Source organism: Anguilla anguilla, chromosome 16 (assembly GCF_013347855.1).
Source record: "Anguilla anguilla isolate fAngAng1 chromosome 16, fAngAng1.pri, whole genome shotgun sequence".
Classification (NCBI taxonomy): Eukaryota; Metazoa; Chordata; class Actinopteri; order Anguilliformes; family Anguillidae; genus Anguilla; species Anguilla anguilla.
In genome coordinates, this window is record NC_049216.1 from 25,653,558 (window position 1) to 25,671,120 (window position 17,563).

General features: G+C 40.2%; 1 protein-coding gene across 2 annotated transcripts; it reads left to right on the forward strand.

Annotated features, from left to right (window-relative positions):
* Positions 1-1,869: 1,869 nt before the first annotated feature.
* Positions 1,870-12,235, forward strand: chrna5 (cholinergic receptor, nicotinic, alpha 5). 2 transcript variants are annotated; one of them, XM_035396860.1, is made up of 7 exons: positions 1,870-2,492; positions 6,280-6,431; positions 7,250-7,294; positions 8,067-8,176; positions 8,352-8,529; positions 9,085-9,783; positions 11,300-12,235. In XM_035396860.1, exons 1-7 carry the CDS (start codon positions 2,420-2,422, stop codon positions 11,456-11,458), a joined length of 1,416 nt encoding a protein of 471 aa, XP_035252751.1. In that variant the 5' UTR covers positions 1,870-2,419; the 3' UTR covers positions 11,459-12,235. The 2 variants fall into 2 exon arrangements, with proteins under 2 accessions (XP_035252751.1, XP_035252752.1); XM_035396861.1 differs by lacking the exons at positions 1,870-2,492; positions 6,280-6,431; positions 7,250-7,294 and adding an exon at positions 7,301-7,913.
* The last annotated feature ends 5,328 nt before the right edge of the window (positions 12,236-17,563 follow it).

Here is a 17,563-nt window from a genome sequence, read left to right on the forward strand (position 1 = left end):
TGCACCATCCATGAAAATTCAAAAGCCACTCTCTATTTAAGGTATACATACTTTAGCTTACCTTCCTCACTGCAGTTAGTGACAATTTAAACTCAGCCAAATGTGAAAGTTTAAAGTAACTGGCTCAGGGCCAAAAACAATTAATAGCAAACTCATATTAACAATTATTGATAATAATAATAATGGCAAAATATTCTCATTTGAAGATTGCAAAGTTATGCGCTGTCAAATTGTACCACACCAAGTCAACCTGACTTAAATTTGTCAACAAGAAGTGATATCACAGTGAGTTGTACATATGATGTCAGAGAATATTTACTGTCAACTTTGTGTAGAGTCCATGCTGGAACCACAAGAGGGTGCTCCTTGTCTGATTTTGCAATCCATCGAAAGTAACCCGTAGTAAGGGGTTTCGTTCCTGTGCTATAATCGCCTTCCTTTTTAGGCAGTAGAGAGGATATGAGGCCACATAAAACTATAATAAAATTATACCATCTTTTCTCTTTTTATTAATTACTGACAGTGGCATACATACGTACATGTACGTACACATACGTGTTATTTAAGCTTGGGATGTTTATTTCTTCTCGGTGTGATTACTCTGCTTATATTTGTGGTTGTGTATCTACACACATTATTCAATTTAAGCACAATTTCTGTGACTGAGACCAGACAGTACAGATAACCACAAAATCAATATCCAATCAGCTGTGCTGTCCCAGACAGGGAGAATAGCTATATCATATGCACCTTCTCAAATGCCCTTATCAGTTCTCCCTAAATACAAAATGGAGCAGAAACTTGGTGAGGAGAAGGGAAGTAGCGTAGCGTGCACATAGCCAAGTTTATAATTCATAACCCTTATGGGTTCCCATTTTTACACTGATATATGGCTATATCATTCACTTAACTTCAGTATATGTTTATACATTCACTTCAGCGTATGCTTATCCATTCAGCTCAGTCTATCAGAATCAGTCACAGATGAACTGACCATGTGATCTACCCCAATGCCTGTTCATGCTCAGTTGCTGGAGCTGAAAATCTGAAGGACGTGACCGTGAACAGATAACAGGGAAAGGCAGCGACTCAAGATAAGGTTACTTTGGAGCAATCAGATCGATGCTATCTTTCTGAAATCAGACACTAGGGGGTTTTGGTGTTTGTGCAGTTTTATTTTTCTGTCCTATGGAAAACTGTAAGGATGAAATCCATCAAATCAAACAGAATCTTTACACTTTAGATGCCATCTGGAATGGCTTCAATGTCTGCAAAAATCTATGTGGATTAAGCTTTAGGGAACTGATTTTTAAAATGTCAAAAAAAAAATGTGACATCACTTCTTACTTATTGTGTGTATGGCCTCTCACAGCTTCACTCGCCAAAAAATGAAATTGCAGCTGGACATACCAGCAATGGGAATATGGCTAGGTGGATGATCAGTCCTTTATAACCTCAGGCAGGTGTCCATGACTAGCATGATCCAGATGAGACAGCAGGCAAGCTGTCAATATAGCACCTCTCCAGGAGGGGGCAGCAGTGGACCACACAGCAGCCTGGGATGAGTGTATTTCATTATACTACATGCAGGTACATTTGGGTGTTCTGGTACTGCAGATGCTGGGCACTATTTATTAATTTACTACCACGGAAATTGTGGTTTACAGCTAGATCAAGGTCTTCAGTATTTTAAAGCTTTTGGCCCCCATCACACCAACAGGTAGTCCCCCAAGCCTGACGGTCACCAGACGGTGTAAAGAAAGGTGATATTTTGAGCACTGACGTGACCTGTCAGTCAGAAGGAAGAGACTCAGGCTCTATAAGTGCTCAGCTACATAGCATCAGGGCATTTCGTTTGAAAGAGCAGACGCCGGACTGCTGTCCAGTAAGAAAAGCAGAGAGCAGTGTTCGGGGCTGTAGGCTGTAGAAGCTCTCAGACACGCTGAACTCCTCTGGGGGAGTGCGGGGGAAGGAGGGAGGGAGAAGCAGGGGTGTAGCTGTCTTCGGGAAGAAACGGAGAAGAGTAGGGATGAAAGGAGGCAGAGCACCAGCAGTTCCTAGGCAGTGACTCGAAAGCAGCCCCCCCTCCCTGAATAAGACCAAGTGAAGAGTGGGGCACCAGGCCGCTGGGAACAGAGGAGCAGAAGATGCGGATGTGCGGTCAAACCGCATGCTGCCTCCCTTGAGACTGAGCTGCATGTTTGAGAGACAGAGTGAGAGAGAGAGCAAGAGAGAGAGAGGGAGAGAGAGAGAGATAGAGCAAGAGCAAGAGCGGGAGAGAAGCAGAAAAGAGGGGAAGAAAGGAGTGAAGAATAGGTGGTAGTGTGTGTGTGTGTGTCAGCAGCTCAGTAACTGATCTGGCTCCAGCTCCGTGGTGCTGATGGCTGCCTGAGGATTTCTGCCTGCCTCTGCTGATACAATGCTGAGAGAGGAGCAAGCCACCAAGTCTGTGATTCTACTGGCGTGCTGCTGTTACCTGAGCAACTCCCTAGGTAAGTTCACCTCCCTTGACCCCCTCCCCCTCCTCTCTCTCTATCTCTCTCTGTCTCTCCCTAAGGATAAGGAATGGAAAAGAGAAATGCAATCGGTCAGTGGATATACAATCACAGTACAGTACTGCATGAGCTCTAAACTGTATTATAGAATGAGCGAGAATGAGCAAGAGAGAGGGAGAGAAGGAAAGCAAGAGAGGCATTGAAAGAGTGATATTATGTTATAAGAGTGATATGTACAGAGCACTGTAATGAAGTGCAAAATATGAATGAATGTAAATATAAATATGCAGCATTCAGAATAAATTCATGAATACATAATACTAGACCTGGCTAACATTCACTGCCCTCAGTACAGTACATACAGTAGCCTATGAACAAAACAACGTACCGTTGGGTTGCTAAACCATCAATCTTTCTTTGCTGAAGCTGCTAAGACATGCTTTTTTATTAGCAGTAGTTAAAAATCAAGTGAAAAAAAATCTAAAATCAAGCTTCAGTATAGCTCAGAGTGTGCCTTCCATTTTTAAAGGATTGATAATATCGACCTTTTGAATAGCAATAGAGAAATGTGACAAGGAGCATATTTGAACTGAACACAACATATTTTCATTATACATACCATATCGTACAGAATCTGAATCACAGCCATGATATTTAGGCATCTTATCGACTATTGCTTCATTGAAAGCATTCTATAGCAGGAACAGAGGCTAAATCGCTTGTGGCACTGTTTACTAATAGACCATGGGGGACTACTGTGTGGCTGTGATTACTCTGTCTGGTACACGGGCTACAAGAAGCCTGATTTCAATCACAGAAGATTGTCTAATAGCCACATTCACAATCTCTACGGAGAAACAAACGCTTTGACAGTGAGAAACAGTAAGAGATAAGTACGGTGAAAGAAGAGATTTAACTACACATGGTGGAGCATCTGTGACAAAAAAGCCTATTGCAACACTGACAACTGTATGTTTGCATGCAATTTATACACGGGGCTAAACAATAGCCAAGTCAAACAGCGTCTGAAAATGTAGATATTTGATCGGTATTTGAGATTTGCAGTCTTTTACATTTACAGTAATATGGGAAAAACAGTAATATTACCCACGTCAATACTCACGCTCAGAGCTTACCCACTGGATAATTTCCTGCCTGTTGCTAAAATTCCAGTTTAATGCTGTTCAAATAAAGCATCTAGCCTTATTTATGAAGCTAGCTGCAAGGAGGGCAACAAACAGATGACAAAAACTCAGTGACTTCAGGTTTGCATTGACAACAAGCAGAAAAATGTTCAGTGTTAATTTAATACAACCATTATCTATGTGAGTCCACAAGAGATACATTTTTTTAAATGCAATAGAATAGAATCTACTCTAGTTGGTTTAAAAAACAGTATGCTAAATATGACACATTTTTATCTTCTTTCTTGTCTAAATATTATAATTGCCATTGTCGTACTCATTATACTACATTACACTTACTGTACAAGCTTATCTACAGCGACTTACAGTACAGTGCACCGTGGGATAAATATAAGTGCATTCACCTGATAATAGGAACAATAGTGCCCAGACCAGGCTAAGAGTATTCCAAACATATTCCTCCTTCACATCTTGTTTATCATCACATCCTGTTTATTGTCTCCTTCATCCCTCACTCTCTACCTCTGCTGATGTGTGGTCAGCCTTCTGGCACAAAATGGTTGCCGTGCATCACCCCAGGTGGGTGCAACACATTGGTGCCCCTTGGGATTCCCTCCCCCTTCAAAATTAAGCATTACTTAAAAAATGTATAATAACAATGACAATAATAACAATAATGATGATAATCAATAATGATAATGATGCTACTGTAGATAATGTTAGCCTTTAAGCATTTCGTTTGCCTTATTTGCTTGAAGGGCTAATATTAGCTTGCAAGCTAGGACCTGGACTAGCTATAGAGATGATGGATTCGCTAATAAAGATGATATTGACTGAAGAGATCAAAGAATGCAGTTATTGATCCACAGACAGAGAAAATGACATGGGAGTGTTAACTCAGGGTGGAAATGCACGGACTCTGTCATTGGGCTGACTGATTTACAATGCAGGCTAAGCTGTATGCACATAAAATCAACTGATTAGCATTCCAAATCTGTCTAACTGGAGACGGGAATAAATTGTCTGTCATGCAAAGTGCCATAACTTCTTTCTAAATTGGTCTATTCAGATGATATGGCAATTCTATTTATCTCCCTTCCTTCAGAAACAATCTTTCCCTTGATGGTGGTGCACTGAAAGAGCACGTATCTTAAGACACATCTTAAGGTGATAAAGAATAAAGAGATATTACAATAATATACTGTATAATAATAAATAATATTATACAGATTAATAAAAGCACTTTCTGCTTTAATGCAGAATTCTTTTTTATTATTTTTGTGCTGTGGGATTTAAAGGCCAGTGTTTGGTTTGTTTAGGCCACCTGAGGCCCACATATTAATGATGATCCTTGGGGGCTTTCTGTCAGCACTGTCTGCAGGAGACCAGCTGTTCTGTAATGCTCTGACTGCATGGCAGTTTCTGATTCATGGCATCCAGGTATCTATAGGTCCTGACACTGCGCTATACTCTTTAGTAAATGCCTTTTTTTTTACTTGAACAAGACCATGAAGGCAAGCTAGCCAGCTAGGTGACTAGCCAATGGGCAAGCGACTGAGTTCTGATTATTTTCATCTATTTCCACAGTAAGACACCGGTCAGTATCTGACCAAAACTGTACCACTCTGGAAAACTTGAATGTATCTAGAGTAACTAAAATGCATTGGATTCCTTTTTCAATATCTACAGGGAGAAAATCAAAATGGGAAAATGTAGAGCCAAATCAAATTACAGCTGAGCTCAAAAGGGCCAGTGCAAAAGGAGTGTGAAATTCATTACAGAGCAGGTAGGAACGTGTTTATGTCAGAAAGGAGCTGGCTCAATGCCTCACTAATTAAACACAGCACATTTGAGAATTCTGCGGAGGACACAAAGCAAGTTCTCCTCTTCCCCTGAGACAGTCATAGGAAGGAGGGAGGAATTCCATCTGCATTCCTGGCACCTCCGGTCACCCCACGCCAGCCTGTATTCATTATTATCACTTCCATTATATTATGCATGAGAACATTTTAATAACCACAAACACAATACAGAAAATAACTAACTCATAAAACGCGTACAATGTGGTACTTGTGAATACAATGGCAAAATGCAACCCTATGTACTGTATTAAGATAAATGTAAAAACATTTTAAAATGGAATTTTGGTACATTCTGTCAACAGGCTATAATAAGTTAAAAACATAGGTTATTAAAGTGTATCTAATGGAACAGTAACACACTGATGTTCAGCTGATTTATTTCAAAAGCTCAGTGCCAAGGGTCAATTGATTTGGGCACAGTAACGTATTGATCGATGGGCAGGTCAGTTTCCTAGCTTAAAACCACAGAGCAAACAATAATTTGGACGAAGCATGTAGTTTCTTCCTCTACTTTTCCCCTTTCAGTGAATTCAGATGACATTACGGAAAACCAAACCCGTAAAAAGTGAAGACTGAACATAAAGGCTAGAGCACTGGTGTGATTTATTTAAAGTTAATTTGCCGATTTATGGGGTTATTGGCAATATGTCAGCGATTAAGGACTATGAATTATTGATTTCCTATGCTGAATAGTATGTCTCTTTATTGGATCAATGTTTTTATCCTAATCTGACACAGCATGGATTAAAGATGCCGTTTCCTTGTTCTTACACTTAGGAACCCCAAACCTGTCTTCATATGCCAAGACAGAGGACAAACTGTTCAAACACCTCTTCAGAAATTACCACAAATGGGTGAGACCAGTGGAACACCTCAATGGGACTGTGAGGGTGAAATTTGGGCTGGCAATATCCCAGTTGGTGGACGTGGTGAGAGATGCCAATAATTGTGCAAAATTATACATTTTTCATATGATTTCATATAAATTCTCTTTTAAACAGCAACAATAAAACAATTGAAAAATGCATACGTATGTTTATTTTTGGAGAAAAGGTTGGGAAAGTGAGAGACTTTCAGTTTATCTCAGAACAGGAGCAGAGATGAAAACACTGGCTATGGCTTATTAAGGGATAGCATGCCACACAGACTGTGGACATTAACCTCACTAACACTCTCATAATTACCAGCAGGACTATCTGTTATCTGACTGTACATCCTATATTCACATTAGCCTTTGGAAGACATAGTGTTGCCATGTGCTGTCCGTTATTAGAATGCACAACAGACTGCAGCTCCTCATGCTCAATAAAATAAAATGTACACGTGTTTACAGATGGTGTTCAGTACGATAGATAGACAGATTGATAGACATACAGACAGTCATACATTGATAGACATACAGACAGATAGGAGAGACAGACAGTCAGGTAGTCAGATAGATAGTCAGATAGATAGATAGTCAGATAGATAGATAGTCAGATAGATAGATAGTCAGATAGTCAGATAGATAGTCAGATAGATAGTCAGATAGATAGATAGATAGATAGATAGATAGATAGATAGATAGATAGATAGATAGATAGATAGATAGATAGATAGATAGATAGATAGATAGATAGATAGATAGATAGATAGATAGATAGATAGATAGATAGATAGATAGATAGATAATTGACATGGAGGGTATAGACGATTTTGATTACGTACTCGGGGCATACTGACAATTTCTCTGTTCTCTCACTGACAGGATGAGAAGAACCAGCTCATGACAACAAATGTATGGATGAAACAGGTCTGCATTTTATCTGCATTAGATGAATGAATGAAATCTACAGAGTATCCATACTACATTCATACGCATAGCACCCTGAGACACATCCAACCAGACAAACAAAACGCCTCTTACGACTGCCCATCGTTTCCTCAGACTCTTCTTTACACCTCAGACATTCTGACTGTGTTCGTCTACAGCTCAGTCTTCCCCCCTCCTCACGAGCGTGCCTCTGAACCTCCCCCCGGCACCGTGCAGTCACGACCCCCCATGACAGATTTATGCATGTGCCAGGGCAGCCTGCAATCAGCAGGCTGTCCATTATCAGTTCAGTCAAGGGTCACACAGCCCCTACTAACCTGCAGAAGGACAGCCTTAAGTGACAGTGACACCCCTCCCCCATATTTTGCTCCTCTAATGAGGTTGGGGTGGGCTCAGCTATCAAACCCGCTTATCAACGGATCTACAATGAAAACCTTTTCCCAGCACAGGCAATCAATCTGCAGTGATACACCCACTCCTCCTGTCTCCTCTAAGCATGCAGCTTCCTCGTTAATCATTTCCTGTGGGCAGCGCCGACAAATTGAAAATAAGGATAGGACTGTGGACGTCCTGCCTATTTTACATGTCTTTAGACGTGGTAATGTATGACTGTGGCTGTTTCGTCTTCACCATTGCACACTATTGGATTTTCCTCTGCTATATTTAAAAAAAGTGCAATAAAATAATAAAGCCTGAACATATAGCAGAACGTGCTGCATCGCTGGTGAGTCATCCTGCTTTTTATGTTCAGGAATGGGTCGATATGAAGCTGAGATGGGACCCGGACAACTACCAGGGCATCACTGCGATCAGAGTACCTTCTAACTCCATCTGGACCCCTGACATTGTCCTGTTTGACAAGTATGTGTCATAATGGCTATTTTCTCTGTGTACACAATGCACATAAGCAAGCATAAGTCTTGACTTTGTGGAGATCCATCAAAAGCATATGATCAATAAATGGCTTGAAATGGATTGAGAAGGTGAGCATGTAGTCCAGTTTTTAGTCAATGACCATGCATACCTCTCCCCGCAGTGCAGATGGACGTTTTGAGGGCACTGTCACAAAGGCTGTAGTCAAGTACGATGGCACGATATCCTGGACCCCTCCTGCCAATTACAAGTCGGCTTGCACGATTGACGTCACCTTCTTCCCCTTTGACCTCCAGAACTGCTCAATGAAGTTTGGCTCCTGGACCTATGACGGCTCTCAGGTTGCAGCTTCTTTCAGTGCAACACAGAACAATAAAATTTTAAAACTCTCCTGCTGATCGCTGGGAATAAATGCATTATAATAATTAGCAAATTATAGAATCATATACATTAATCATTTTGATGTGTTTCTTAAAAAAAAGTCAGGAATCTGCAGAGGAATCACTGGTGATTGAAATATTTTGAATATGTTTTGACACAGGTCTGACCTTACAGTTCCCCCAGTTAGTTTCATTATATGCCTCGCCTGATATTGAAAATAGTCTGGAATCAGTCAACATTCACCTTTTGACCAAAAAAAAGAAAAAAAAAAAGAAATAACGTTTCTTTGCAAACAAAGTTTGGCATATTTGTTTAGGTGATTGATGAACTCAAACTGTATTTGTTTGTTCAAAACACTGTCCTTGTAATACAAAGTTAAAGTACAAATATTGACTGAATCCAGGCCCTTTCCTGCACAAAGCACACAATGGCTATAAGATCACTGAGTTTCAGCCATGGGAACAGTTTGGACTGAAGTTAGAAAAGATGTATGACTGAAAACCTGAACTCCACAGGTGGATATCCTCCTGGAAGACTTCCACGTGGACAAGCGTGATTACTTTGATAATGGGGAATGGGAGATAGTGACCGCCACGGGCAGCCGAAGACTGAGGACAGACGGCTCCTGCTTCTATCCCTCCATCACTTACTCCTTCATAATCCGGAGGCTCCCACTCTTCTACACCCTCTTCCTCATCATACCCTGCATCGGTCTCTCCTTCCTCACCATTCTGGTGTTCTACCTGCCCTCCAACGGAGGGGAGAAGATAACCCTGTGCACCTCTGTCCTAGTCTCCCTCACCGTGTTCCTCCTGGTGATTGAGGAGATCATCCCGTCCTCCTCCAAGGTGATCCCACTGATCGGGGAGTACCTGGTGTTCACAATGATCTTCGTCACCCTCTCCATTGTCATCACCGTCTTCGCCATCAACATCCACCACCGGTCCTCGGCCACGCACCACGGCATGGCGCCCTGGGTCCGCCGCGTCTTTCTCCACCGCTTGCCCAAGCTGCTGTGCATGCGCAGCCATGTCGACCGCTATGCAGTGCCCAGGGGGTCAGGCGTAGGCCATGGGGGAGGGGCCAGAAGGGACATAGGAGGCTCTGCTTTCGAGACAACCCCTCTCCTCTCATCCAGAAACAACCTGCAGGCAGCACTCGACTCCATCCGCTACATCACCCAGCACGTGGTGAAGGAGAACGAGGTCCGAGAGGTGAGGAAATGGCTGTCGCCAGAAAGGAACAGCGATGCCTCACATACCTGTTCCAGATATTTTGTTTTTTTCTGTTAATTCTATGTTATGTAAAGACCAAACATGTAGCCTTGATATTGCTCTCTTGCTATGATCAGGGTTTCTCTAACCTAAAATGCAGTTGCAACTACATATTGATAGATTTTACCAACACTGTCTTAAGGTGAATAGCAGAGTATGCATTCAACACAGGTCAAACAACCAAAATGTCATTCTATAAATTTGTGGTATAATAATATAACCCCAGGCATGCCATGAAAGCCCAGTATGTCAAGACTGATTTAATCACTCCTAACAGTTCCTAAATTACTTCAAATCAAACTAGTTAACAATGTTAATTTTGTATGCACAAGAATGCACAACAATTCACCACACAAAATCGAATGTTTCAGAAAAGACAGTAATATACTCCTTAAACACTGATTGCATGACAAATAATATGATTTGGCCAGAAGCATCTCCATTTAACTTAGCAAATTCCCTATTTCTACTCCATTGGTGAGGCAGCACACTATCCAGATCGCCTGCTAGCACGACTGAGTTTAAAACACAACAACCAACCTCTCAGCTACCAATGAGCCTGACAAAATTCCATTCTACTTATGAGATTGAATCAATACTGCTTGACATGATCAGTCCACCAATGAACTACTGAAGCAGGCCAATGTGTGCACGAACGAGTCAGTGGTATGCACAAAAGAGGGGGGAAGATATGATGACGTTCTTATTTCCCCAATTAAGTTGATTTTCTTTGGAGTATTTTTTTCTGACTATTTGGGCTCTCTAAAAAATAGAATAAAAAATAAAAAATGTGCATAACCTGTATTTTATATGCCCCTCTGTATAAATACTATGAATAAATGTAAGTCCCTCTGGATAATAGGATCTGCTAAATGCCAAAAATGTAAATGTAGTCAGCACACCTCTAATCAGCAACTTTGACAGCAAAAATAAATGGTCATTGAGTGCCTTACAGAATGATTAGAAAATCAAAGCATTACAAAAAAAGATACCAAGATTTTAAAAACACAAAGGGAAACTGAAGTTTTTCACAAACTAGGCCTCAACCTTGTTTTAACAAAATGACTCTGCACACACCTGCTTTTAACTCATGTCAAATATAATCACGACTAGGTGTTCAAATGTTCATCAGTCAAAGCTAGCTTCTCAGACTACTGGCAAGTTTAAGACCGGAATTATAAAACTGAAAAGCATAATCTCTTAATGCATTTTAAAACATCAATCGTTAAAATAAATAAAGAATTTTGCAGATCAAAACAAATTGTTTTTTGCCCAAGCAAAGTATTTTAAGTTTACTACCTAAATTGTACAGAATGGTCTGCTACTCTTATATTAGTCAAATAAGTACAATAAATTTACCTAAGGATTAATCACATTTTCTCAGTGGACCTATTCATTATCTATGACTTTGTTGAATGAAAAGATGAACTCATAGAGGTACCTTATTTTTTTTTAGGTTGTACAAGACTGGAAGTTTGTGGCCCAGGTGCTGGACCGCGTGTTCCTGTGGACCTTCCTCCTGGTCTCAGTGTTAGGCTCTGCCCTGCTCTTCATCCCTGTGATCTACAAGTGGGCCAACATCATTGTCCCCAGCTATGCAGGCGGAGGAAGCTAATTCATTTTACGATGAACTATGACATGACGATGCATTTCAAGGGCGCTGTACAGTATATACACTGCCAGTGAATTCATCAGCATGGATGCACAATATACACATCGTACTGGAAAACAGTAGGATAGTCTACAGACAGCGGGGCACTTTTTAACCTCCAAAGGCAGGTTTTTGTTATAAAATCATTCACCTCCATGTCATAATGGATTACAAAAACACACGTTCACACATTTTCTCCTTTGTATAACTGTTTGATGTAGGAAATGCTTTACTGTTGAAAAGAGCACGCAGAGCCCTCAAGGAACTGACATTTGAGCACAGTTTATGCAAGCAAAGTTTTTCATGTAATAGGATCTTAACTTCTGTAAAGGCATGATAACTTTTACTCTTAGTTCAAACTTCAATATTCCGTTCTGGGCATGAGCCTTGGGCCTTTTCTGTGTCTTTTCCATGAACAAGAAACATGTGCTCTTCATGCTAACCGCTAATCTATAAGCTTACTGTACTGTATGTCAGAGAATAGCATGTGGCTCTCTTTTGGAGTGTTGTTTACCATGAAGCTTGTCATTTATGCTATGACCCTTTGTATTATCAAGTGTGCATGTGACATCTATGCAACTTTTAGCACTGAAATAAGTTTTGTGTTGACACATGCTATCTAATTCCACTGTACATAGCATGAGGCCCATCACAACATTCTCTTGTACTGGGAGGCAGAAGAGGTTATCATATCAAAAAAAATGTTTTGCTTAGATTTATCTATAAGAAAATCAGAATAATAAAGAGTTTATTTAAAAACAAATTAGGTTCAGTATGTGTTTGTGTGTAAATGTGCACACCTATGAGTATGCGTGTGCACATACATTTACATATGTGTGTGTGTGTGGTTGTGTTCGTGTGCGTGTGTGTATGTGTGTGTTTATGTTTGTGTGTGTGTGTGTGTGTGTTTTGTGTGCACTCTGTACAAACACAATTCACGTTTATCCCTTTCTATATACTTCATCTCCATTACCCAATGTTTCTTTCTTGATAAAACTGCCTTTTCTTTGCAGCTTTCTCATAACTCTTAATTTGAGGAATTATGGGGAGCTGTACAGTGGTATGACGGCTACAGTACCTTTGATGCTCTGCACCATGGTGCATAAAGGACTTTTATTGCCCTGAGCCATTTCACTGCATGGTGATTTGTCTAGTTACCCTGGAGATAGGTCCAGCATCTTGCTGACAGTGCTTTCCCCCAGGGTTTTACATATAAAAAAAATTTCATGCCTTTTTTATGCTCAGAACATTGGCTTCATTCCTGGTCCTCTGCCACCTTCCTTGTACATTTTTAATTCAATAGAGTGAACCTCTCTTCCAATATCATGCGTATTCATAGTGACGCATGCGAGATTCTCTCGCCAGGTACACAGCTGTATGCAGAGTACACACTGTTTGTACCTTGGCAGCCTCAAGGTTTTCCTCTTTTTTCTTTTATTAAATAGCAAATGCAAGTTTCGGTCTGGAAAACACACAAAAATGCAACTGGACTTTGAAACAAAATTCATTTTAATTTGTGAATTGTGAGTTCAGTGAATACTGAATGCCTACAGGTTTGCCACTTCAGCACTATTGAGGAAACCAGAATTTGGCTACAGATGCAAAAACTACTTTTATCAGATATATTCAATGGATGTTTTGAGCTAGAAGGGATAAACAGCATAGTGTGCTGTTCTGGAAGATGATCACTAAAAACATGATGTATTCTTTAAAAAACTGGAACAAAATATTGAACAAAATAATTAAAATGACAGTTACCATACTATACTGCATAACTTTACAAATTCCAGATGACTAGCTCAACTCTCTCTTAAACTCAGATGGGTAAACTGTCTGTAAAGTAGGCCACACTACTGGACAAGCATATTAACAAAATAACTTAACATCCTGTTGAGGTTTTTGCAGCTTTTCTTCCAGGTGTTGTACAGTATTCCTCACCAAAAGAGCACAGCCTGCTCTGCTTTTCACATGACACACAAGTGAGCATGCTGATGAAACTCAAATCCCCAGGCTTCCGTGAAGGGCCATGGACCTGTATACGCAGCTATCCCCTCTAGCAGTGAGGCAAGGCCAAATTGCATTTGTTGGTCATAACATCAATGACTCCAGCCCACACTCTGATGCCTTTTGTATTGCACTCATACTCTGCGGAGCAAAATCTGATTTAACTCCCACCCTTGTGGTCCCCTGCTGCTTCGCTGACAGCAGACACAGATAGATGGCCATCCCTGCAGCACTCCTCATTTCCCTCTGTGTTTCAATCTCCCAGACCACAGAAGATGGATAGAGCACAACCTGCACTCTTTCACCTCCAGTTCATATGCATTACACGCGAGCATAACTCCTTATGATTTACAGTACAAGGGCTACACAGTTGGAATATCTCAATGAGTAAATGGTTGGCCTAATTCCTATTTTTATTTATTTATTTATTTAAATATGAAATCCACTGGCCCTTTCTTTGTGTGCTCAGTGGTGTTGGTGTATAATCTCTATAGACACCAATAACCCCCTTCTCAGTCTGTGCTGTGGAGAGTGAATGGCATTTGCTCATCTATTCCAGCCCTGAGGGTCTACCTGAAAATCTCTTTGCACAGTGACAGCCACCTTGAGCATATCAACTGCTGCTACTAGGCTCCAGGGCAAGGCTCACTGTCCACAGCTTCAATTTAAAATATCATCATACTGAATTGGAAACAATGGAAGTTCAAGGAGATAGAGACAAGATATTAGATTATTAGTCATGCTCAACAACCAACTCAGCAAATGTGCACTGCCATGGTTCTGTGGTTGCCTGCGTTTACCTTTTTGGGCCGCCAGATGGCGGCCCTTCAGTTTTTAGTTCTGTTCTTTTACCCCGTTTAATTGTATTATTGTTTTCAATTATTCTATTATTGTTTTTGGGTTGTCTCGTTTTCCCTTCCCTCTCTGTGGCCTGATTGTTCATTGTGCCCTCCTGTGTCGTGTCTATTTTAGCTCCCCTCTTCCCTGACTCAGGTGCTGGATCCTTTTGTGTGCGTGTCTGATTGCGTTTCGGTATGTGCTTCCACGTGCTTTTTTGATTCTGTGTGTTGTCCTGAGTGTTTTCTTCCCTGCCCGTATTCTAGTTTAGCATTGATTGGATTTCTGGATTTTCTTTGTCTTTGCGTTTTAAGAACTTTGTTTTGACTTTGAGTCTTGCACTGCGTGGCTTGTTTTTTGATCTGCTTGGTTTTGGTTCTTATTAAAAGTTACTTTCTCGGTTTGGATTACCCTTTTGGACTTTGAGTATTTTTTGACTCTGCGTTTGGGTCCATTCCCTCGCCTCCGGTGACAGTGCACTGCTTGTAGAAAGATGATTTGTTGTCTGCTCGTGGCTGAACTGTAATTTTCAGTCAGTTCTGTTATTTTCTACCATGACTGGATGAAGCAAGCACAGCAGTCGAGGCACTTTCCCTTTTTACAGTCGTCCAAAAGTGAAGACAGATAGAACATTTAACACTCTCTCACAAGTACAGATATTGAGGAATAAACATGTAAATGAGACAAAGAGACATTGGATTAAAGAGTTTGTCAAATGTCTTTTTTTCTAAATGGTTTGAAATGTCCATATCTATACAGTATTTGTGAAATTTTGAATAATCGGAGCAACTGAATTTTAACAATGAAACAAAACAAGGCAAAAAATTTGGGTATATTTTGACATTAACATGCCAAAATAAACTCAGAAATAAACCTGGAGATTATTTAAAAAAATTAATAAACTGCTGTACATGACCTGGCTCCCGCAAACATCATACACAAGACTTTATTTTGTCATCTTCCTTTAGACTGTGCTGTTCACTTACAACAATAAATCAACATGTCAACATATGAGAGAGAATGGCAGGAGGGTTGTGTGTGTTCCAGAACATGTATGTGAGATACTCACAAGAGACAGGAATCACTGTGGAGACCAAAACCTTCCCCTTCAACTGAGACACTTAAATTAAGGTGATGTCTTATCTGGTATCATAAATGAAGACGAGACTAAGGAGAAAACCAGACACTGCATATTATTCTTATGATTTGTTGTATACCTTGTGGGTATGATTGAATTCTGCCAGGGAGAATATTAAGGAGGAGTGTTCTGTAATCTTATTAATTTGTAGTGATACAATGGAAAATGGCTGAACATTGCTTGCACTGGGGTCTAATTCTTTTTAAATTAAATTACAATAATAGTCTTTTCATTGAGATCATGCACACACACACACACACACACACACACATACACACCTGTGTGAGAAAATTGCCTTTCGTAACTACCTTACCACAGGGGCACCAGAACTGGGGGAGGGGCATTGCTTTTTTTTACAGTAGCTATCATTACCTAGTTGGCAAATGTTACTATTTTAAAGCTAAATTTAATTACCACACACATTTATCTGTACTGGTTTACTTTAAATAGGGTGAGTTGTTGGAAACTAAACATTTGCTAGTTGTTGGTCAGTGCATTCTGCCAATGATGAAGCAGAACATTTACGTAACTCTTTTAAGCATGTAATCGATGTTGGATTCATTGTAACGGTTGCTTTATTTAATAATGTCTTGACTTTATCTAATTTATGTTCTTTCCTTGTTCTGTTGACTTGTGATCTGCTAGAGTAGTGCTTACATTGAGCCCGGTCTTTTCAGAAAAGAGCACTGCCATTCTGAATGTTAAATGCTTGCATCCAGCTGACTTACAGCATATCATCACATCCTTATTTCTATGAATTTTGGGTGATCCCACTGGCAAAGTCTGATGCTGCAGCACCGAAGTGGACTCTGGAAGTCAGCATGAAAGTCTGCATGAGCCCCCTTGCAGACTTGATTAACCGTAGAACTTGCAGCCCTAGCTGCTCTGGACTTCACAGGTATGCGCTCATTCAGTCCGCCAGTCTGCAAGTGCAGGGAACACTGGACATTTGGATTCAGCAAACAGTTAAGCTACAATAGGCCTCATAAGTCTGACTTAAGGCAGAACAAACCTTTACTCATATATGGATTTACGGATCAAAGCATAATTTTTCTATGGTTAAAATGAATGGGAGTTTCACATAACCATCCCCGTCATAGTCTGTGATTGTAACTGGTGTTTTAAACTTGGACGTTTCTATCCAGACACATTTCTCTCTTAAGGCACTCCATCCACTGAATTCTCATGGCCCTTTCCAACCAATATAATTATATTGCTAACACCAAGCTAACACTGCTGCAAACATTATTTATGACACAGCTAGCCTGGTTGCTTTTCAAGCTGGTCAAAGTACCGTTAGCCAGAAAAGAAATTTAAAGAAAGTACTCCTAAGAAATTACTAACAGCAACAATAACAACACATATATTTACAGTGATATACATAACTGTACAAAACAAAAAAAATAAATAATTTATTACACTTACGGGTAACCGTAAACTGCTTACTCATGTGAATGGTAGCTGGAAATGATGTTGTATGATGTTGTAATTGTGCAACAGGTCTGTAACCATTTAGCAGTTAGCAATTTGCTGTTAAATTTTTTTTTTTTTAGATTATAAAATGGGTGAAAAGTATTTTTTTTCCCCTATACAAACAAACGTCCAAATGTCATAAATTATTTTGAATGAACTAGGAAAACGGCATTTATTTCTGCCATTGAGATATAAAAGAATCAGAGACAGCTTCCGCTTACCGGTTCCATGGATTCCGATGGGAGCTGCTCATTGGCACATGAAGCTAATTCATGGAGGCTGCCATGTTTTACTATCTGGCTTCTTAGTGCCAGAGCATGCACACTGGGTACCTAAACATGAAAGATCACAGTAAACCCAGAGGAATGACTTGAACTTGCGGGGGTGTGCTAAGAGAAAGCTTTCAAGTTGCCTGACAAACTGAAAAACTTGCATCTCATAGTTGGCTAGCTACAGGATTTTATGGAAGAAAACAAGAGACTCATTGGGACAAGGACTGGTTTCTAATGTTTTTTAAGTTAATGTAATAAGTAAGGCGATCAATATTTTTATAGAAGTATCCGGCTAGTCTACACTTGGCTGTAACATTGCTAGCTAACAAGACAGAATTAGTCATA